The 25,267-nt window shown below is 36.9% G+C and overlaps 1 protein-coding gene across 1 annotated transcript in view; it reads right to left on the bottom strand.

The window, feature by feature from the left end:
• The window catches only part of col4a6 (collagen, type IV, alpha 6), a 582,406-nt gene that overhangs the window by 235,582 nt on the left and 321,557 nt on the right, over positions 1 to 25,267 (bottom strand). The window contains exons 22-23 of the mRNA XM_039765772.1: positions 14,749 to 14,928; positions 7,868 to 8,051 (exon numbers count right to left, since the gene is read on the bottom strand). Of these exons, the coding sequence (XP_039621706.1) occupies positions 7,868 to 8,051; positions 14,749 to 14,928 (364 nt within the window). The remainder of the gene's footprint in view (positions 1 to 7,867; positions 8,052 to 14,748; positions 14,929 to 25,267) is intronic.

The following is a 25,267-nucleotide window of genomic DNA, read 5'->3' as shown; positions in this document are numbered from 1 at the left end:
TGTTGCATACATGGACATAGTTTATTGGTGATTTCATGTTCGTCAAAGTTTAGGCTTTTTAACAACTGTGCAAAGTAATATTTTTTATGCAGATCAACTCAAGTGAAACAAAAAACATACACTGTTAGGATTTCCAGCTCTCACGCATCTGGTGTGACACTCTGCCTTTCAGACACTCACGCTCATGCAAGAAATCTTACGACAAATCTATATTATTCCATTATCAACATAATATTAGCTACATCAAAAGCATTAGGGTACTGTTACATACTTCCAAATGTGTATGCGGACTTCTCACTCAAGATAGCTGACCAAAGTTGGGGTCTATTACTTTTAGCATTCTAATAAACCCAGGCTTTTCTACCGTAGAAATGGGCACCATGTATTCACCAATATAAAATCCCATTGCATCTGTAATATCCTTCCACCTCTGCCCTATCTTGTCATTTGGTGTGACACTAGGAAATGAGGCAGCTAAAGTTGGCTGTGTTCTAACATTAGTTCTGGGAATGTGATTACAGCTAGCATTGGAATTTTGGCAGGAAACTCATTGCTCCCATTCTGTTGGATGGCTTTGTTTAAGAATGCTGGAACAGGTTTCTAGTGCTGCTACTTTTTGTTTTAACAGCTTTTTTACAAAACTTGTACTGCACAGTGGTCTGTTCCACGTCTGACATCGCAAAACAAAACCATGTCCATATGACTGAAGTAACATGCCCTTGTTTTGGTATTATTGCATCTTCTTTAGCCGTATATCTACGCTCATTAGTAGCAGCCACTTCTCTTCACCGGTGTTCGTCTGACACATAGGTCTCTGTACATGTGCAGACCCGGAGGTCTCTGGAAAACAATGCCAAGATCCAGTTGTGGTAACTAAAAGAATTACAGGTGCAGACTTGTGTAGAAGGACTTGTGACCGAGGAATTGATTTAAAATAATAACTCAGATTAATTCGACTTATCACCTAGCCCTAGCTACAGTTGATTCAAAACTGTTCTGGAAGAGTCCTTACACAAATCAGCAACAGTGAGCACATACCACCTATTCTGCTTCACCTCCATTGACTTCCTGTGTCTTGTAAGACTGATTATAACATTCTTTTAATAACCAACACAGCTTTAAATGGCCTCCCACCGGACTATATCATTAACCTTCTCTATCACTATGCTCCTGTTTTCCCATTAAGGTCATCTGAATTTTACAGCCAGGGATTGATCCCAAGCTTTAATTAAACAACTGTTAGAGTTTAAGGTTTCTTTATTTAGTTATGTTTACACAAGAAAACATTAAATTTGCCTTCTCAGTTGCATCAAATAACAGACAGAATTAAATAAAACAAACAAAGAGAAACAAGACAGGTTAAGGTAAGGCAGTTAGATAATGCATATTTAAACCAAAAAAAAAGGTTACAAGATATATATCAAAATCTTAATCATTATATCTGATATTTTTTTTTTTAAAAGTCGTATGGCACTAGGAAGAAAGGAGTTTGTGGAGCGAATTGTGTGGGTTTTCAAAGCGACTATCCTTCCTGATTTACTGAACTTTAGTTCTACATGTAATGGATGTCTGTCATCAGTTGAGATGATTTCCAGTTTCTTTAACATTGCCCTCTGACACACACTAGTGCTGGAGCTTTTTTGAGTTTTGGTTTGTCAGACTATTAAACCAGGCTATGAAACTGAAAGTGATCACAGACTGGATCATACTGCGATAGAAGGACAACATGAGGTCCTTGTCTACTTTAAATAGTTTGAGTTTATGGAGGAGAAATAAGGACTGGTTGCATTTAGAGATTTATTTTTTTTCTATTAGTATTCCAGTTAAGATTGTTATCTAGGTTAGCTCCTAAGTATTTATATTCAGTCAATATTTCTACCTCCTCCCCCAGAACTGCAATAGGTGAACATACAGATTTCTGTCTCTTAAAGACAAGCATCATTTCTTTGGTCTTTTTTACATTCAGAGTGAGAGAGTTTTTATTGAACCAGTTTACCTACAGTCCACTTGATTTAGATAGTGGCTTTCATCCTCCCTAGATATGCGTCCTATGAGCATGGTGTCTTCCGCATACTTGATAATGGAGCAGTGGTTGTTGTTCTGTCTCAGGTCACTTGCGTACAGAGTAAGCAGTAATGGTAATAAGACACACTCCTGCGAACTTCCTGTGTTTGAACGAATGACTATTGAAAAAGTGTCCTGTACTTTAACTGTCTGTGAACGATTTAAAAGAAAGTCCTGAATCCACAGAGGAATAAATGGGTTTATATTCATACTGTTCAATTTCCAAATCAGTATATGAGGCTGTATGGTATTGAAAGCTGAAGAAAAATTCAAAAATAGTGCTCTGACATTTGAACCAGGCTGATCAAGAAAGGTGTAGATTTGATATAAGTTAACAAGCAGAGCATCTTCCACACTTCTGTTTGCACAATAAGCAAATTGATTGTTGTCTTGAAACGACTTTGTCTCTGTCATTAAAATGTTTTTCACCAAATGTTCAAAGCATTTCATTGGAATAGAGGTATGTTCCACTGGTCTGTAATCATTTAAACAGCTTGGCCTAGAAACCTTAGATACAGGAATAATGATTGATTGTTTTCACTGATTAGGTACAATACCACAGGTCAGAGACCAGTCAAAAAGCAAATGAAAAACTGGAGAGAGCTGCTTAAAGCAAGACTTTAAGAGCCAATCTGATATGCCGTCTGGTCCCACTGCACTGTTTGTTTTGGCCTGCCGCAAGCCATTCTCCACTTCAGTTAAACTGAACCCTATCACAGCAGAATTCCTGGTGCTCTTATAAAGCATCTCCTTTATTTCTGTATTTTGGGTGCTGAAATCACTTGTTTCAAATCATGTCAAAAAAGTTATTCAGTTCATCTGCTAAAAGCTTGTGGTCTTTGTCACCTGGAAAATTCAGATACTTTTTAGAGCCTAGTCCTGTAATTGTTATTAGTCCCTTCCAGACCTGCTTTGAATTGTTATCATTAAACCACCTCTTGATTTTTTCCCCATACATCTTTTTATTTTGTTTAATTAACCTATTAATCCTTTGCTGTAAAATCCACTTATCTTCTGTCTTATTTTCTTGATGTGCATGTTGCTTTTCCAATAGTAACGCTTTAACCTCTTTAGTGATCCATGGCTTACTGTTTGGGTACACCTTCACAGTTTTTTCTTTAATGATCATAGACTCACAGAATTTCATATATTCACTGACAGTGTAAGTGGCCTCATTCAGTGACAGTGAGGATATCAACACATCACAATTTGTACAGGAGAAACATTCCTGAGGTTCCTCTAAACTGTCCTTGCACCAGTTTTGTGTTATTCGTATGGCTGGTTTTTATTGTTTCAGTTTCTGTTTGTACATCTGGAGTAGATGAATAACGATGTGGTCAGACAAACCTAGGGCCACTCTGTGATATGACATGTAGGCACCAGGGATGTTTCAATAGCACTTGTCCAGAGTTTTGTCCCCTCTAGTATTAATATTCATATACTGATGGTAATTTGGTAATACTGACTCCAGATTGCATAAATTAAAATCACCCATCACAAGTTTGAAAGAACCAGGGGCCTCATGCATAACGCCGTGCGTAGAATTCGCACTATAACATGACGTAAGCACAAAAGCCGAAATGTGCTTATGCACAGAAAAATCCAGATGCAGGAATCTGTGTGTTCGCCAACTTCCGCATTCTTCCGCTACATAAATCACGGTCAGCGTGAAAAGTGACGCTCATGCACGCGTGTGCTGTCCCGTCCCAACTCCTCCCAGAATTACACCTTTTTGAATATGCAAATCAATATAAATAGCCCTTAAGTGCAGCGTTCTGTGAAAAGACAATGGGAAAAGCACAGGGGAAAATATATGAATTTCAGCGAATACCAAGTGGAGGCAAAGGAAAAACATACTATTTGTTGATTTAAACAATGGTATAATCAACAAAAGGAAGTTTATCGAGAGACATAGCTTGTCGGAGAAACTCAAAAGCTCAAGTTCACAAAGTCGCACAGTGCCAAAATAAAAAAGAAGTCACATATCAAAGTCGTTGTGAAAAGGTGAGTCGTAGCCCACCGTCTGAGTGTCATATGAAAGCTTATTTGAGTACAGAGAAAAGAAAAATAGGCACACAGTGGGAAAAAAGCATGAAATGTCAACTTTGATCTCAAAATTTCCACTTTAATCACGTAGTTTATTTTGTCATTAAAGTAGAACATCATTAACTTCATCTTAAAATCATTTAATTTACTAGTTTCTGAAATCCCATCGTAACTAAAGTAGCATGTTAAATGCTTTGTTTTGTATTTGATCTTCAATGTGCTCTATGTGTGTGAATCACTACGTGCTTCCATTCTTTCTCTTTCTCCGACAGGACATAGAATTCATTACATTTGTGATATTACAGCTCTCTGAATAATTAAAATACTGAGATGTATACATGATATTTTCATGATGATTGGAATGAAAGCATTAAACATGGGAACACGATGGCGCAGTGATTGTTCATGTCTCACACAAAATGCTGCTGCACCATGCGCAACCTTCGATAAAATAATTTATTGTAGCAGTACTGTCTCTTTGAAACGTACTAACTTTCAATTCCTGTCATTACTTTTTTTTCCCCAAATACCCAATCGCCACACAATCAGCTCTGTAATAGACGTTAAGCCATCTGTAAGCTTACAATACAGCTTTAACAATATAATGGTCCAGGGAATAGCCATAGTATTCTAAATACCAGCACTGGAAATGAACAGTGCCTGCCACACACCTAGGATTTCCTGCGCAGTGCGTTAGTGTCCCATTGGATTCCAAAGGCGATAACAATCAAAAGTAAGAAACTTACGCAAATGTTATAAAGCATTTTATAGAAATAACTACTTGCAAAGTAGTAAAAGAAAACTAAAGAAACAATTTTACACGATTTAAGAACAAAAAGTAGGTACAAAACACAGAGAGATGCACTGAGAGGTCTGCTACGGTGCAGCAACCAGAAGTATAAAATTTTTTTTTTGTTTTTGTTAAATCTGAGTTATTAATTTTCATACTTTTAGGTTACTTCTGTTATTTTAGCTTAACATTTGTTATTTGTGTCTCTTCAAAGAACAAGCTCAATGTTTTTCATATTATAGTTATTTGTTTACAGTCATGGTGTATATTAATTTTGCCACATGAAACTAAATTCTAAATTGTAGCAAATTTTAAAATTTAAACAAAACAAAAAAAAAAAAAACTAGCCTGCTCATTCATTTTATAATGGAGGTAATGGTTACTGGGGTCACAATTTCAAAAAAAGACTTCTAAGGCATGCTTGTTACATCAAAACTAAACTGTAAATAATACATTTTATCATTGATTTGTTGTACTATTTTATTAATAAAAATAATAATACATTTTATTTATATAGCACCTTGAGATAAGGATACATTTCTTGCTGGCTTATCTGGTTGCAGCAGGTGTTGTGGAAGGATTAATGAGAACTCCTTTCATGGTCAAGCCAATGTATATTTTACTTACTATTCTACTTATGCTTCTGCAGTTCTGTTCCTGCAGTGGTTATATTCTTCTGTGACTTGCAACAACAGACAGATGTATGCTGAAATCATGATTATTTTTCCTAAATAGGCTTACTTTTCACCTGGCACTCACGGTCTTGTTTTTTTATATAGCCTACAGTGCCAAACTGAAGCTTAGTGGAAAGTACACATAATGAGTTTAATTTTGGTTTGTACAAAAACAATAAATCTGAACTTAACTGATTACACTGCATTGTATTTTTAATAAAAGCCTTAGATTTTTAAAAAAGACAAGCCATCTGCATGTCGCTCTTTCCGTAGTGTACTGTATACATGCCACTTGATTACATGCTACACAGTGCTCAATCTTTCTCTCACTAGACCAGAAAAGTAAACATATATTCATGTTGACTCCAGACAGCAGCATGCAATATCTATGGGAAATAAAGAAATACTCTTCTGTATAGTAAAAGACTGTAAGTGAAGGTAAGTTTGACTTTTTTTCAGTTATTATTATCTAGTTCTCTACAGAACAGACACAGCAATTCACATCTGGGCATCAACATTTAATGTCATTGATGGTTTGCAATGACTTTCCAAAGTGAATTCTTGCTCCTGGCCCGGAAATTTACTGCAGAGGAAGTAGAACAGTGAAGTGAAAAGCACAGTTGGTCTCCTTTTAATATGGTGGAATCTTGCAAAAATATTTTGCTTTTTGTCCTTTAAACAACATGGTTACCCTGTTTTACAATACATGTGTAATCTCAGAATGTGGATTGATACTTAATAACATTTATGGCTTAATAAATTGATTTATTTGGTATATTTTAAATCTTTTTTCCACTCTAGGTCCCCAGTACCCATTATCTCTTATGTAGTAAAATGCTAAGGTCTGAGTATCTAGTCCCTCTGAAACAGTAAAATAATGACAGCAGACTTAACAGGATCATGCTTGAGAGAGAAGGAGTGCCAGTGCAGAAAGGGAGCGCCAGTGCAGAAAGGGAGCGCCAGTGAAGAGGTGTTCATATACATATGAATAGAGAGGAAACGCGCTGAAGGTACACAAAGAACAAGAGGTAGCAAATATTTTTCAATTATTTTATCACCTCCTTTTGAGAGAAACCATGGCTAGTACCATTATAGAATGCAAAAGCAGTCACTTATTTTATAAAATTGATAAATTATGCTTCAATTTTGATAACAATTTAATAAGGCTTATTACTAGTAGTTCCCAAACATGGTCCTGGGGATCCACTATGGCTGCAGCTTGTCGTTCCTACCAACTTCTGTTTTAAATTGAACTTCTACAGTAGACTAATTTAGTGAACTGTTATTTCTTTCCGCTGTGCTGAGTTTGGGAAGCACTACAATATTCTATCATTGTGAAGAAATGTCTTTGACTTGGAAAATTCCAAAGTTATCCTTTAAATGTACCTCCTTTCTACCCTGACTTCACTACTGTTGAGACCTCCTTCCTGTCTGTATATTTCATCTATGAAGAGGCTTTAGCAGCTTGTCATTGAATATGCATAGGCATATTGTAAGTATTGCAGTTTCTTTGCCATTTTGCCAGTTCTTTAAATTTTTTACTTCTGTATTTGGATTTTGTTTCGGGACTTGTGTTTTGGGACGTTTATACCTTGGGACTACCTTTTTAGGTAATCCTTCCTGATCTTTGAGCACCTTTTTACTATTTATTTTTGTTTAAAAATATTAATATTTTATCATTAATAAAGAGTTCTTGTTCCGTTTTGGACACAGACCAGAATTTTCAATGGTTTCACCCTTTACCTTTTCCTCCATTTTCAGGCCTCTTGCTAGTAAGAGTTAGGTGGACTGGGTGATCGTCTTCTGGGCTGTTTAGTGAAGGTTCTGGCCTGCTACTGTTGCACTTTAGGAGACATTAACCACACTTTTGTCATGCTGCCCTCATGCATGATATACAGTAGTAAATTACTAGTAAAATGAATTTGTAGGGAATTCAATGTATCAACTAAGATTGCAAATATTACAGTAAAACATTCAACAGGTATAACAGAAAAAATAATTGGCTTACTAATTACACATGTGAATGGTCAATTCACATATGAAGCTAATATTTTGGTATCAATATTTCACTATATAGTACTTTGTATTTAAACATGTGACCATTCAATTGAGACAGTAAACTAAGTAGACTAAGTTAATAGTAAAATTCAATGTAAGCCCTAAGCTACTGATTAAACTGAGATACCAACAGAAGCATTTATTTTTACTTTCTGGATACATAATATTAATATTAAATCAATAAGAACAACAAAAGAAAACTTAAAGTAGTATTATAACTTATTTATGTTCATACCTGGAGGTCCTGGTTGACCTGGTGAGCCAGGAAGGCCATTCACACCTGGTTCACCTGGTAACCCACGAATACCACTTTGACCTGGGAAGCCAACTCCTGGAAATCCTTGTAATCCAGTCAAACCATTAATACCCTTCATGCCTTGGTAACCTTTGTCTCCTCGTTCAACAACACTAATGTCACCCTAAAAAAACATTATAAGTTTGGTAACTTTATCCTTTTGTATTCTGTATTATTTCTGTATTGTATGCATTTGATTTCCTAAATAATGAGGGACATGTCTTAAATAATACATAAAAAGTATGCACATTGTATTTAAAAGATGAAAATGAATGCTAATGTATCAGCAATACTTATGACTATACCTAAAATGTAATATTTGTACTCACACTTTGAAAAAACAGAATTGTTTTTAAAAAGACACTACAATACTGCTTTTTTTAAAAAAAAATATTTACAGAGTCTCTTATTCCATTTGCTTTTATTAACAAAAACTGTCTCAAGAACATTATCAAAATTTTATTTTTTTTCCAACTGTTTCTTGGCCTCTTAAAAATATTTAAATAATGTGTTTAGGGTTTCTGATGCCAATGAATCTACTTTATTAATTTTTTATTTCCTTGTGTTTTTAACATGGTAAAAAACAATTCCCATTCTACCACAACAGAGTCTTGTTTTACTTAAGGATGCTACCATGTTGGAAACTGGTTGATAGGACGTGAACCCCTATTAACTGAGATGCAGTTTCCTGAGGTTATATGTCATATCATCACTAATGCAAACTTTTAAAAACTGGTGCCATGCATTTGAGAAACAAAAATCTTTTTGCACAATTTTTATTGTTACTTTTGAATTTACTAGATACAATATTTTGTCCTCAGATTGCGATTTACATGTAGCTTTTAGTGGCTCTGGTTATATACACTCTTTTTTATGCTTAAAACATATTCTTTCATTGCGACTCTGACTACATGCCCTAAGCTTTGGTATTTAATTATTACCTTCTCATTTGTGATACCTGTGTGCAGTCTAACTTCTATATACCATCTACTGTCTCCATTTTGTCTCAAAACCCACACAGTACAAATTCATAGTAAAATTACTGACAGCAGTCCTCCCTAACTGAGCTTTATTATAATCAGGCTGCCTTTAACAAATCTAGTTTGATCTTCTGGAATAAAGTAGGAAGCAGTTTTTATTTCCTGTTTCTGACAATTTTGGCTAGAATCTTACTATTAGTGTTAATTAACAAAAATGGTCTGAAGAATCCATAATAACATAATACTCTTAAATATGCTAAATCTAATTTAGTAGAGTAGGGTAGGGTAGGGTAGGGTATAAGGGAGGTCAAAGAAGGAAATGTCCTGTACATAACACCAGCTCATTGTACTCTAATGTTAGACTAATTCTGAATTGCAAATTAACCTCATGCAGACTGAGAAACAGTGTGCAAAATCCACACAGTCAACAAGGAGGCATAGGATTCAAACCAGGGGCCTCATGCACAACGCCATGCGTAGAATTTGCACTATAACATGACGTAAGCACAACAGCCGAAATGTGCTTACGCACAGAAAAATCCAGATGCAGGAATCTGTGCGTTCGCCAACTTCCACGTTGTTCCACTACAATCCCTGTCAGCATGAAAAGTAATGCACGTGCACGCGCCTGCTGTCCTGCCCCAATTCCTCCCAGAATTACGCCTCTTTGAATATGCAAACCAATATAAATAGCCCTTAAGCTCAGCCTTAAGGAAAAACATACTATTTGTTGATTTAACCCGTGGTATAATCAACAAAAGGAAGTTGAATCAAGTGATAATGTGTTGGAGAAACTTGAAAGCTCAAGTTCACAAAGTCGCACAGTGCCCGAAATAAAAAAGAACTTGTCAGATATCAAAGTCACTGTGAAAATGCGAGTCGTAGACCACCATTTGAGTGTCATATGAAAGCTTATTAGGGTACAGAGGAAAAAAAAAGGCACAGTGGGGAAAAAGCACGAAATGTCAACTTCAATCTTGAAATTTCCATTTTAATCACGTAGTTTACTTTGTCATTAAAGTAGAACATCATAAACTTCATCTTAAAATCGTTTAATTAACCAGTTTCTCAAATCACATCGTAATTAAAGTAGCACGTTAAATGCTTTGTTTTGTATGTGTTCTTCTATGTGCTCTATGTGTGTGAATCACTACATGCTTCTTAAACCGGCTCTCATCCTCTGACAGGACACAGAATCCATTACATTTGTGATATTATAGCTCTCTGAATAACTAAAATGCTGAGATGTATAAGTGATATCATTTTCATGATGATAGGAGTTAAAGCACATTATTAAGCATGGGTTTCACGGTGGCGCAGTGATTGTGCGCGACCTTCGATGAAATAATTTATTGCAGCAGTACTCGGGGGCGGCTCTAGGTTCGTGGAAGCCCTTGGCAGAGAAAGAATATGTGGCCCCTTCACCTGCCAATGTCAATATGGTATCTTATGCACAGCGGATGGCCACGTCCGTTGCGGACACTGCATAGCCGCCTTGTGCTCATAACACAAGTGTTTAACTTTTGCCAAAATTTGCCGCTGTGTTTTTAGCTGTGTCGTTATTTTCTATTTCTGTTTTATATTTAATTGGATATAGTTGCACATGCCTAAGGCCGATCCTACAGTACTGTCTCTTTCAAATGTACTAACCTCCAATTTCTGTTCCTCCTTTTCTTTCTCCAAGTAACCGATCGCCACACAATCACCTCTGTAATAGACGTTAAGCCATCTTTAATCTTATAATGTCGATTCTTCAAAACTTTTAAGGAACATTGAAATATCTTCGTAGTACATGTTTAATTATTCTATCCTTCACACCAGTCCCAGTAAAGCATACAGTGCGAGGCAGGAACTATCGTGAGCGGAGTGCCAGATCTTTGCTAGCGTAGCGTGTCCTTTAATTATTAACAATATACATTATTTAAATGAAGTTAAAGTTTTATCTGTATAATATAATAAACATATTTTGCTGCATTTCATCTTAAAAATGATATCGTCATCATATGTAAATACGCACTATAAAGTGTCTCAGGTTGTGCAATATTATAACTGTAGTGTAAGTTTACAGTGAGGTGATTGTACTTATAAGTACAAACAGTTCTACAAGGAGCAGTTGATGGACTGATTGAGTGTGTTTAAAGCTCTTGGGATGAAACTGTTTCTGAACCACGAGGTCCGTACAGGAAAGGTTTGAAGCGTTTGCCATGTGAGAAGCAGTTCAAATAGGAAGCATGGCTGAGGCAGCGTGTGCTTGATGCTGTATGCTGACAAGTCTTTTTCCGATCAGCTGCTCCGAGTGGTGCAGTGAGAGTAATATGGAAAAAGATGATCTGCTGTGGCAATCCCTAATGGGAGCAGCTGAAAGAAGAAGAAGAATGCGCAGTGAGAGTAACAACGTTAAAGCAGTTATGGTATTTGGAATAGTTTGACCATTCTGTGGACCATTATATTGCTACAGGTTAATTACAATAAGATGCATTAAACTAATAAACAATATGCGGTTAATTTCAATGTATTTATAAAGCCACGTGAGGGACGTGGACCTGAAAAAGAAAGATAAACCACATAGGAACAGTAGCACTGCTTTGATGCTGGGTGCCGCCAGTCTGCGAAACCGAGTGGAGAACTTGCATACGATAGGGTATGAGGTACCGTGGAAATGTGAGTGACTTTACGCCAAGTTTAGGTTTTATACATTGCGATTTGAACGTTGAAACATTCTTACGCAACATTTCTGTGTGTACGCATCATTTATACATGAGGCCCCAGGTGATGATATCCACTACACTACTGTGAAACAGGTTGTATGTTTTAAACATTTTTTTTTTCTTGTGAAAAACAGAAATTGGAACCTAGTGCAGTGCTTTTGTTAGAAACCATTCTTCTCTGCTTGATAGCCATATGCAGCTGCAGCACTTCCTCTTAATACATATTAAGGTTTTATGCTGGTTCCACACTATGTGGCATGTTTCAGTCAGGGCTCCTATTGTGGCTGAGCTGCAAATTCTTGTTTTATGTCCTTTTTGTTAATTTTTGTGCCATTTATTTATGCTACTGTTACATTTGTCAATTATGTGTGCGTTTTTTTGTTTTTGAGCTTGTCTGTAAGCTGCCTGTTATATTCCATGTGTTTTTTGGGTGGTCCCTCAAGAGACAAGTCCACCAGCCAATCACTGCAGGGTCTTCCTCAGTTACTGACAGTTAATTTTTTAACGTGCTAATGAGTTGGTAATTTCTTTATATTTCATTGAATATTTTATTGGATTTTTGAACCTTGTTACTCTGTTTTGAGTACGTTTCTGGATATTTGTATTGTGACTTATTGTATATTTCCTTAGTGTATGTGGACAATTCATTTGCTTATTGTGTTCCACGAAGCTTATTGTTATTGAAGAGAATTTTAAGAATAACTTGGATGCTGGCCCTTATTATGATAGCACCCTCCTTGTAGCGGGTGTTTTTTAAGTGTCTTTTTGGAACTTATTGGGATTTATGTGATTTGGGACTCAAATAGGGTTTTTTTAGATTTCTATCCCATGATAAACAGTGGACAGTTGTTATATGAAAAGTTAATGATGAACACTGTTTGTTTAACACTAGAATTACCAGAGCCTACGAAAAAACTCGTAATTCCGTCCAACCTTAAATTGCTTCTTAAATCCCTTCACACCTCTCCGCCAGCGTCCTTTGTCTTCTAAATGTGCTGATAAAGAGAAGCTTGGAGCAGCCGGCTATTCCATCCCCCCACCAATTTAGAACGTGCACAAACTTCTCTCAGCTCATGCCTTGATTGAGTATCTGGGAGTGAAGTGGAGTTTTAGAGTGGAAATAATAGATCGTTATTTGGAACACACGCCTTTCATGTCTGTTCCGTTTCTACAGTAATCTGTGTCAACACATTGTTAAAACAGAAACGTTTTTTTATATTCTAGTAGTAGATGACAAAATGTAGGCATAAACTATATAATGTATGAAGCCTGAAGTCCAAATAGCAAAGAAATATTTTCACAAGAATAACACAATTGTGCTTTTATTCAAAAATATAACTGCAGAAACAAAAAGCCGCCTTAACATGCGACATTGACAGCAGTTTATTGTAACTGCCTCCGTGGTTCAATAGACTCAGCCCCCACTTGGGAATCAAGAGATCACGAGTTCGATCCTGCGCCCCTCCGTTTTGAGAAGTAAACTGCTCTTAGTCTTATTATTATTATTTCGGTACACTTGAAAGCGACAACCGAACAATTCAGCGGCAGCCATCAACTCACATGCAGATGCATAGGTGAAGGGCTTAAGCATTTCACTCTTCTAGTGCTCCTGTGTAGAATAATTATCTCCTGTACCATCATCAGTCCACACCTTAAACCTGTCTCAGTCAGTCAATACATAAGACACAATGTTCCTCCGGATATCAAGAGTGAGCCTGATACAGCCGTGCAATATGTAACAAAGAGAAAGTAAAAGGCAGGTGCCATTTCCGGGCATGGAAACCACTTGGTAAGTGAAAGTTCTTTGATCGATAGTGATCACCTCAATAGACACTTAATGGGGGTACGGTTGGAATGATAAAGGAAATGGGTACCTGAACAATGTAAAGTAAGTCTAAAATACCTACACAATAACTATGATCATAATAAATGAACAATAAAACAGCGGAGAAGCCGTGGATTAAATTAAAAGGCTGTAGTTATCAGCAGGGAGACGTGAATCCTGTGGCGTAGCAAGGAAGGGAATGTAGAGACTGGAGCGACGGACGGTCTTATATAGGCAGGCAGCCAACAACGTGGGAGGCATTGGGATGGGGGACCCAACGCCGCCTCACACGGTGACTGAGCTGCAGGCTAAGGATGTATATATGTACGTAAGTAGGAATCAGTTAGTGTTGGGAACCCGTGTACCAAATTTCTTGAAGATGGGCTCATAAGTAACAAAGACCGATGAAAAGTTCAATATGGCGGCCGACAATGGGATCATACGTTCGAAATAAGTATGTACATTCGGTTTCGGTTAGCGCAGGGAAGCCGCCTACCAAATTTCGTGAAGATGGGGCCATAAATAAGAAAGCTCAACATTGCGGATGTTGTCGACCGTTATGACCATTATGTGTAGAATTTCGAAATGAAACCTGCTTAACTTTTGTAAGTAAGCTGTAAGGAATGAGCCTGCAAAATTTCAGCCTTCTACCTACACGGGAAGTTGGAGAATTAGTGACGTTGGAAATTTCAATATGGCGGCCGACAGTGGTGTCATACCACCAAAATAAGTACATACATCGGTTTTGGTTAGTGCAGGGAAGCCACCTACCAAATTTCGTGAAGATGGGGCCATAAATAAGAAAGTTCAACATGGCGGACATTGTCGATCGTTATCGACCGTTATGACCGTTACGTGTAGAATTTCGAAATGAAACCTGCTTAACTTTTGTAAGTAAGCTGTAAGGAATGAGCCTGTCAAATTTCAGCCTTCTACCTACACAGGAAGTTGGAGAATTAGTGATGAGTGAGTGAGTGAGTGAGTCAGTGAGGGCTTTGCCTTTTATTAGTATAGATATTTTGAAAAGGATAAGCTAAGAGCTGTGTCTGAAAATCAACTAGTTATCAAGGCTATGTAGAAAGATGTCATGATCAAAAATATCAAAAGATATACTGAATCAAAAAGCTAATAATAATGTAATTTCCTGCTTCAGAGATACTGTAAGTAGAACAGAAGAGATGAAAAAGCATCTGATTTGTTGCCAAGGCAAAAATTACCATAATAACTGAGTTTTTAAGATAACAACTAGGTTGTAAATTTACATTTTTCTTTATAACTATAGAAAGAAAAGATGAATGAAGTACTTACCGGGGCACCAGGCAGACCAGGAAATCCTGGAAGTCCATTTCTTCCTGCTTTTCCAAGATCACCTAAAGGTCCCCTGGGGCCTTGAGCTCCCATATCTCCTTTTACCCTCCTTATTACTTGCATATATGCATCTCCTTTTTGACCCTTCTTTCCATTTAATCCAGGTATCCCAGGACCCCCCTGTGTGACAGTAAAAATGTATCTTAAGCCTTAATCAAACAAAATAACATAAATGAAAGATTAAACTTCCTCTTAGACTAAAAATCTGAATAAACAGTTAAAAACAATTATGTAATACATGCTTACATCTATTCTCGGATAGGTTTAATCCAAATTAGGGAGCTGCACTGATTACAAGGTGGGAAACAACTCTGTAAAGGGTGTATGTTCATCACTGGGTACAACCACATACTTGACATATTTAAACATTTAAGATAATTTATCCATTTCAATGTTTTTATATATTTATCTTTAGGTAGGACAGAATCATAACAGAGTCCTGACATACAATAATTTATTTATGACCAGTTAATAAAAGCATATCAAAATGCAAAATTTTTCATTCTTATAATTTAACATAGTAATAAGAAACGGGAAAACTTTAAGAAAACTATGCACAGGGCCCTGGCTATGATTCAAACTCAGAACCCCTGCAGTTATGCCATTATACCAACCTAAACCTAAGTTAATAGAAAACAATTGCACTATGTTTATTTTTTCCATAATGTACAGTACTATGAACAGTATTCAACTCATTATAGATTTTCTAAATATTTTAACACATTTAAGAATTTGAAAAATTTAAGAATGTAATCATATTTTCAACAAAATCCTAATATATTAAAAAGATCTTGAGTAAAAAAATCTCAATTTATTAACTAAACAAAACTTCACAATACATAACTTTAGAAGTGTTAACTTCAAAAAGTTGTTTCCAGAAGTTACTTATCAGTCTCACAACACTGCTGATGAATATTCCCCATTTCCCTTTGCTGAACTGGTTTAGTTCCATTAAATTTGTGTTTTTTTAGCATCAGCTACTCATTTCAAGGCGTAAAACAACAATATATCAATGAAAGGTATATATTATGCTGTTCCAAAATAGCATATGTAATGATTTAAATTTGCTTGTGTGATCTGGATCATTATTTTGCTTTACAACCTAGACATGCTTCAAAACAAAATTCAAAGTTCTGTCAAAGATGGCAAGTTTGCTTTAGATAAGCAGAACTTAATGGTGGGAATGCATGAAAGTGCTACCGCCATACCTGCCTGATGAATCTATTTACTGTGAAATCAAAACTTTGATTTTTCCCAGACTAAGTATGTCAGACAAAACATTCCACATTAGATTAATCTCTACATAAAGCCTTTTTTCAGAATTACTGAGCACCTTTTATGTGCACAAACATGAAATAACTCATATTTTTAGTAGCACAGTTTTATATTGTTACTATGTTATGGTTCTACAGGGTGGGCCATTTATATGGATACACCTTAATAAAATGGGAATGATTGGTGATATTAACTTCCTGTTTGTGGCACATTAGTATATGTGAGGGGGAAAACTTTTCAAGATGGTTGGTGACCATGGTGGCCATTTTGAAGTCGGTCATTTTGGATCCAACTTTTGTTTTTTCAATAGGAAGAGGGTCATGTGACACATCAAACTTATTCGGAATTTCACAAGAAAAACAATGGAGTACTGAGGAAATAGATTCTCTTTTCATTTCTTTATATTCTCCATTTATCTTTATCTGCCTACTAAACTCATCAATTTATTTATTTTTACTAACTTTAAGTTTTATTCCATTGGCCATGCTCTCTTTCTCAGGGGTGGGGGCTGATTTGTTTTCAATCCTATTTTTTGTAAAAAATTATTTATTTGTATGGAATGATTACAATAAAATCAATAAAATTAGAAAAAAAAAAGAATATATAAAATGTGATGTGCATGTGTACTGACCTGTCATAAACATTGGGGGATGGAGGGCAAAAATGACATGCTTACAAGATGTGGAAAATAAGCCAGAAATAAAAATAAAAATATCTCTGAAAACAGGATTAGAACTGTAAATACAGACATGACAAAGTAAATTAAAAAAGAACTGTAACAGTGGACTTTAAATGCTCTTTATAGCCTGACTTAATTCAAAGTATAAGCATCTTTAAAATGGGCTTACATTAAAACTTATGTTAAACTTATGCAAATCACATCTTTTGTCCTTCAAAACCATTGACTTGAAGATTTTATCCTTCACATTCTCTCTTCCTCCTGCCACACTAAGCAAGTTCTCCATGACTAGAAAAAGCTCATGTTCTGTATTCATTAGATAAAAATGTTGCATTATTTGCATACATTGGCAATGACAGAAGAAAAAAAAATCATGTGTAAACGTTAACACGTGACACTTCAGTTTCATATGAATTTTGATGATACAGTATTAGACAAGTCAGTTTAGCTCAATGGCCTAAATATAATGATTACAGTTTATGGATATGCAAAGTTAAAAATAATTAAATAAAAAATAAAAATATCACCATTATTATAAGCCACCTTGTAAACTGGCAGGTTAAATGCCAAGCTAACCAACACTTTTTGTAGTGTATTATCATATAATTTTGATGTAATTTATCACTTGCTGTACTTTTTTACAAAAAAATGAAAGGCAAAAAAACAGTTCCTATGTGTTTTTCTGAAAAAAGAAATTCAGCAGTGAAGAATTCATATAAAGCATCTTTGAGTTCACAGTGTGAGAGATAGTCTGCCATGAATTTGGTAAGAGAGGGTGAGGTAAAGCAAGCAAATTTTATAGGTTTTCTGTCCAACCCCTAGAGCTAATAGGGCATCATGGTACTTAAAGGCTTTTGATACAAGCCAGTTCCAAACAGCCATACTTCAGACAAATGGGGGAATAGAACACCTTCACACCTGCCCCCAAAACCATATGTTATGGTAAAGCTTGGCAGTTAGGCAGCCTGGCTTTTCTATGGGAGTTGAGAGACTTCAGAGAGACCTTTACCAAACTTCTTTGAGGCACTTCCCTCAACTATGTCGTAAAATTCAGTTTCCTGACTTAGTCCTGGGATAGAACATGAATGCTTCTCACTAATGTAACACTAATATTACACTGCTTTGCCTAAGTTACTAATACAGACATACAAATATTTATCAACTTGTATGCAAAATTTCACATCACAACAGCATCACTACCAAACAGCCAATGGAAGGTGGTCTTGGTGTAAGATGTTTACCATGCCCAATGCTCTCTCCAGTTTTACTTGATAAACACGTATGTTAGGCAACTTTCCAATCACTGCAAAGGGTAGTGTGTTCTTTTTTAGTGCTGCAACTTATGTTTTCCTTTAGGACCTAGCTTGCAAGAAAGCACATTGTCTGCTTCTAATTTCGGATTAGTTCCATATTCTGAGTGAATGAAGCACAATTGGGTTGTTAGTATACTGGCGATAACTTGCATATACTGGGGTACAAAGCAATGAATATAAAGAAGAACTGCAGGATTTTATTTCTATTGCGGACCAAGCCTGTGTATGTTCATCTATTTGTGTCAATGTCCAAGTTTTTATAGCTTGTATATTTGCCGCCCAGTAAAAAACTGAAAGTTAGATAAAACAATGCCACTTTCTGTATTAGGTCTTTGTAGGGTCACCCTTTGGATGCATGGATGTTTTGAATTCCAAATAAATGAGGTTATGATTGAATCTAACTTCCTAAGAAATTATTTATTAATAATATATTGGAATGCTCTGAAATAGAAAAAGAAACTTAGGAAGGATATTCATTTTGACAGTGTTAATTCTTCCAGCTAAAGTGAGATGAAGGGTAGACCATCTATGCAAGTCTTGCTTGCTTAAGTTTTTCCATGCAGACATCAAACTTTTGTTGATACAGAGCTTTATATTTACTTGTGATGTTTACCCCTAGGTATTTAAACTGGACTGCGATGAGAAAAGTGAAGGTGTCCAATTTAATATTGTGTGCTTGAGAGTTCACTGGAAAAAGCATACTTTTGAAATTCTGCTTAGGCTGGTAGAATTGCAGGCACAGTATTTTTGTGGATCTGACATACAGTAATCCCTCGCTATATCGTGCTTTTACTTTCACGGCTTCACTGTATCACGGATTTTTATATGTATATCTAAATATATAACACAGATTTTTCACTGCTTCGTGGGTTTCTGCGGACAATGGGTCTTTTTACTTCTGGTACATGCTCCTTTAGTTGGTTTGCCCAGTTGATTTCATACAAGGGACGCAAAGGACGATGGCTGAGAAGCCAGCCAATCAGAGCACGCAGTTAAGTTCATGTGTGCTGATTGGCTGAGCGACGGAGCGCTGAATTCGATTCTGCTGCATTAACCAGGAAGTCTCGTCTCGCTCATTCAGCATCAACGTGTTTCACTGTGTAAAGATTTAACTTTTGTGCTCTTTTGTGTTTATCTTTGTGCATAGTCAACTCCTTCGTTATGTTTCCAAAACGATCTGATCCTGATACAGCTTCAGGGGCCGTGCCCAAACACCAATGGAAGATGCTAACGATTGCCGAAAAGGTAAAACTTTTGAATATGTTGAAGGAAGAGAACAGCTACAACTGCTGTAGGATGCCATTATAGCATCAATGAGTCCACGATTCTTTTTATTTAAAAAGGAGGAAAAGAATATAAGATCTACGGCCACAGTGTCCTTTAACGAGGGTGCAAAACGAGTTGTAAGTGGACGTAATAAGGCGGTAGTCCGGATGGAATCTGCTTTAGGGATTTGGATTGAAGACTGCCAGAAGAAGAACAACGGCGGTGCCACACAATCGCCTGAAGAGGCTCCTTTAGAAGAGCTGTAACGCTCCCCTTTGTTGTGCAGTAAAATTAAACTCATTGTTATCAGAAAGTCGTTGTGTCATTGTTGGTGAGTAACCATAATTAATTTTCTACTTTCAGTACTTAGTACATGTACGTACGTTTAGTGTCACTGTACACACATTTTACTGTATAGAATTTTTCTTGTATTGTACTTAATTATTGCTAGTGGCCTGTCTATTGTAATGGCTGTAACATATGTGATATCGGAGACGCTCGATATCTTTAAAATAATATTTAGGTTTTACTGTATATAAACAGTGTGTTTACATACATAATTTGAACGAATCTTACCTAATATCTAAGAGAATACAAAGGGTTTATGCTGTATAACTGTGCGGGAAATGTTTATAAGAGTGTGGGAGAGTTTATAAGGGCTTAAAATATATAAAAATAATCTTATAAATATATGGTTTTTACTTTGCGGATTTTCATCTTTCGTGGGGGGTTCTGGAACGCAACCCCCGCGATCGAGGAGGGATTACTGTATATAGTACCATATGTTCTGCAAATATAGATATTTTCTGTTCAAGTCCTTCCCTGATAATCCCCTTTAAATTAGCATTACGAAAGTGAACTGCCAGTGGCTCAATCGCGATTGCAAAAAGCAGTTGTGACAAGGGGTATCCTTGTCGAGTACCATGTTCTAGTTTGAATTAGTCTGAAATAATGTTATTAATACAAACTGAAGCTTCTGGACTGTATATTGTAGTTTGATCCATGCACATATGTTCAGGCCAAACCAAAATTTCTCGAATGTAATGAAAAAGTAGTCCCATTCAATCATATCAAATGCTTTTTGTGCATCTAATGATAATAATATCTCCGGAGTGGTAGACTTTGTGGTGAATATAATACATTAAACATGCATTTAAGATTGGAAGCCAAGTGTCTGCCTTTAATAAACCCAGTTTGCTCTTGTGATATTACCAAATGAAACTTTCTCAGTCCTGGCTAGAACTTTGTAGGGTATCTTAACATCATTATTTAGAAGTGAGATTGGTATGTGTGATGCACATTGTAATCGGTCCTTATTTTTCTTAGGAACAACGGTAATTAATGCCTGGCAAAAAGTTTGAGGTAGAATTGTATTGTCTCTAGCTTCTAGAAATGTTGCTAATAAAAGGGGAGCTAACTTAACTGAAATTGTTTTTATAAAATTCGGCAAGGTAGCCATCAGGGCATTCGGCTTTCCCACTATGAAGTGAGTTTATAGCATCTAGTAATTCTGAGACTGATAAAGGTTTATCAAATTCCTTTGCACTGAGAGTATCTAGTTGCGGCATCTGTAATGCATCAAAAAATGAATTGGGTTGTGTCCTGCCTTCTTTAAACTGAGTAGAATATAAGGACTTATAGTAGTCTTCAAATGTGTGCATTATATTTTTATGGTCAATGATTTTGCCTGCATCTGTATTGGTAATTACTGGTTTTGCATTACTAACTTCCTGCTTGTGGATTTGTTGAGCTAAGATCTTATTAGCTTTCTGTCCGTGTTCATAGTAATGATGTCTTGATTTAAAAAGGACTTGTTCTGCTTCTTTTGTAGTGGAACAACTAAGTTCTGAATGCAAAGCCTGTCTTTTTCTATGAAGTACATTATTTGGACACCTGGCATGTTCTTGACATGCAGTCGCGGTTCAGAGTTTGCGGCGTCAGTCCTTCGCAGATTTTTCCTTAGAACCTATGTAATAATTATTAGTGGAAACCGCAAATATCCTCCACAATTTTTATGCCTTTTTTCGTGGCAATACTGTATTGTAGAGAGAACAGGGAGCAACTGTAGAGGAAAACGCGGCTTGGGATGGTGAAAGCAGCCAATAGAATTTGAAACTGCAACTCCTAGCAGTCCCTGCAGTGGCTCTGATTGGTCTTCTGCTGAGGGTGCAGGGGCTGATGGGGTCAAAGGATGTCAGCGCAGCTTTTAAAAAAGGGGGCCAGTGACCAAAAGAAAAAAAAAAGTTTTTGGAATTTGTGTTTCAGGTTCCTGTCTGTCTGCCTTCTGTTGGTTTAGCTGTATTTATTCGTTTTGTCCTGGATCGTTTTTGTGGTTAGCATCTGGATTGTCTGCCATCTGCCTGTGTACATGAGGACTGTAAGTGGATTCATGGCCATCCTGCAAAGAAAGGAACGCTCCTGAACCCATCCAACCATCTTTACCATTTCAGGAACTAGCAGTAGGACTATCTTTACATTCCATTCAACGTGCGGATCTCTACCTATTTTCATCATTACATTTCATCCATTGCCATTTTTCATGAACGTTTTTCATGATTTACTGTGTGTGTTTTTTTCTGCTTTGTTGTATTTAATGTATAATCACCATAAGGGAAACAGGGGTGGTATCGTTGTTTTCATTTATTTCATTTGTTTTCATTACATTCTTTATTTGCTGTTTGATTACCGGTTTGCTTAGTTTTCATCTCTGTTTGTGAGTGCGTGCGGGTCGGCCAAGGCTGGGTATGTCCCTGGAATCTCCACCATAAAAATAAATAAATCGCTGTCTTCTCGACGGTGTGAATCTTAACAGCACCGGACCGCTACAGCGTTATTCATTTCTCCTTGCTACTGATTGACTGTGATGCATCTCTGGCTGAGTGTTCTTGTGTTTTCCGTTTTGTTCCTCTTAACTCTTGAACTGCCACAACTGGCTATAGTCATTTCCCAGTGCCATTTGCAAGCACGCAGGAGCTGATCAGTCAGTGCCATTCATTCGTTGAGCAGCCAGCTCATGACCACTGCCAGTCCCTGCAGCACTGCAGCCTCACTATCCCTGGGATTGAGCCGCTGCACTAGACTAGCCTGCAAGCATCAGCTCTTACCTCTGTGTGTTTGTGTGCAGCCAGTTCAAGCGCAGTTGGCTCAGTGATTTACTGAATTTCTTTCATGGGGTCAGTTGCATCTTGTACATATTATTCCAGTAGTTTTTTAAATAGTTTTTACAGTTCATTAGCAGGGTATAAAATGATCAGTGTTGCAGTAATTGTGATGCTGTTTGCATGAAAAAAATGTTCCATTAAAATTTCACTTTTTCTTTGTGAATTGTGACTTTTACTTAAAAAGTGCAGCAAAAAAGTATTTGGCGTCCAGGGATGCATTAACCCCCAAGTATGTGGCAGTTTAAGGGTTAACGCCCCAAGATGCCGCCGAAATGCCCTGCAGTTTCTAAAGATTCTGGCAAAGAAAACGCACTTGCATGAATTACAGTACATATAGCGGTAACATCAGTATTTTACATTCTAGCACTGTGGAAGACATAGCAGTACAGTATACAGGTTTACCTTTACATTCTTTTTTTTAGGAAATGTATTAAGCTGAGTTTGAAATTGAATTAAAGTGTTTTGGGGGCATACTTTGGGTTTAAACTATAAAAATAGGCATTTTTTTAACCACATCCAAAATTTACGGTTTTTCACAATTCGCGGGTTCTCTAGAAACGTAACCCTCACGAATTTTGGGGGTGTACTGTATTCTGGTAATTTCTCTGATGAGCTCTTATGCCTTCTTGGTTTCCAATTTATTTTGTGGGAAAGATATGAAACAATCTGTCCTCTTAAAAAAGCCTTCACAGTTTCCCTGCAGAGACAGCTGAGGATGTATTTGTCTCTAATAAAAATTGATTTTCTTGGATGTAAACTCTGCACACTTCTCGTCTGCTAATAAAAGTGGGTTAAGACACCAGCTGTGAGATGAGTATGTGGGGCATAATGATTTGAGCTCCATGATTAGAGGGCCATGGTCAGAGATAACAATAGCGTTGTTCTTGCAAGATTTAATTCTGGGCAAGAAATTGTTATCTATAAGGAAATAATCAATTCTTGGTAACAGTGATGTACTGGTGAGTAGAAGGACTATGCTCTTGAGTTTGGGTTTAGAAATCTCCAGGAGTCTGATAATTTGCGATCAATTACAAACTGTGTAATTGTTTTTGCAGTGTTAGTTGTCATTAAAGCCATCTCTTAGTGATTCAGCATGGAAAATCACCGAAGTTACTGCAGAAACAGAGAAGATGAACTCAGCGCTAAAATGTAAGTTCCATCTGTTCTCTGCCCATCGAGGGCATTTTTATATGTTGTGTGTCCTGCAGCATGTACGGTTCAGGTTTTCTAGCCAACAATATAAACAGCTTCACCTGCCAAAAGTGTTTAGTTAATTTAGAGTTGGTTGGGAAAATACGCGAATTGGAGGACCACGTTAGGAACCTGATAGCAATTAGGCAAACCGAAAATTGGATTGATTCGGTTTGTTTAGATAATTTGGCTGTTTCTCATTCATCTTCAGTCTCTACTAAACCCAATATAGTGAGTGTGCGGCCAATATCAGCAGCACCAATTCAGCTACAGGGCGAGTGGGTAACAGTAAGACAGGGGTCTAAGAAGCCAAAATTTTGTCCCTCAGCACCCAGGTCACCAATTCTGTCCCAGAACAGATTTTCAGTACTCTGCAGCATGCCTGTGGATCCTGACAACAACAAAGTGCTCATAATTGGCAATTCCATAGTGCGGAATGTTAGAATTCCAAACTGTGTTAAACCAGTAGTTAATGAGTTCTCTCAGGAGCAAAGATTTCTGACACATTGGATTGTGTCACTGATGATAAAGATGAACTTCATCTCTCTATGTACCAAAACTAAAAGAAAATGTTGTAATTTAGTTGTACTGTACCTGGCCCCTTACCAAGATTATATAGAGGGGATGTGATTTATAGCAGATTGTGTTCCTTTCACTGCTGCCTAGATATCTGGTATGGAAATAAAAGCATAGCATTTGTGAACAATTGGGATGATTTTTGGGAAAGGCCTGGATTTTTCAAAAGAGATGGTCTTCATCCTAACTGGAGGGGATCTTATGTATTATCCCAAAATATGGTAGCAAAACTCCCTGGCTGACTGATTAGAGCACAATCTAGGCCGCAGTCATGTGATCTTAAATCACAGGCTGCTGTTTATCACAACTGTTACTATCCTGAAGGTGTTACCCATAATCCCTGTTGTGGAGCAACCATGTTTAGCAGCTGCTTTTTTCAAATATAATCTCTTGTTTCTGTCTGAGAAGTAACATTATATTTAATTTAAATTGTAATTTGTCAAAATACACAATAAAGCTCCTAGGTTTTGAGGCATTTGATCCACGTATGCGGTAAGCTGCTGCTCTCTCTGTGTCCTCTCCAATTATTTTAGAGAATAGTTCAGCTATGAACTTCACTGGGTTTTGACTTTCACGGTTTTCAGGGAGACCTTCGATTCTGATATTATTCCTTTTGTATTCATCTTCCAGTGCAGCTAGTCTGTCACCCAGCACTGCATTCGGAATTTGCAGCCATTGTAGATGCCAGTTGTTCAGCTTTGCTTAACATCTTCAAACTGAGTTCTAAATTTATTCTCAAACTTACTATAAGTCCATGCTCTAGCTGAAAACTAGATTTTCTTGCTGAAGCAGGGCAACAACAGATATTGATTCTTCAGAGCTTGAAATACACTGGCCTCTCCACTTGATGTCTGATAGCCCCTATAATTGACTCTAATGGGTTAATTTCCAACTGTGTAGGGCAATCATAAGCAGGTGGGATAGCACTGGGGCTCATAGTTGATCAATAAATCTAGAAATGCCACTTGAAATATCACTAAAACTGATCAGTTGATAGA

This window comes from Polypterus senegalus, chromosome 10 (assembly GCF_016835505.1).
Source record: "Polypterus senegalus isolate Bchr_013 chromosome 10, ASM1683550v1, whole genome shotgun sequence".
Lineage (NCBI taxonomy): Eukaryota > Metazoa > Chordata > Cladistia > Polypteriformes > Polypteridae > Polypterus > Polypterus senegalus.
This window is presented reverse-complemented; position numbering and strand designations above follow the sequence as displayed.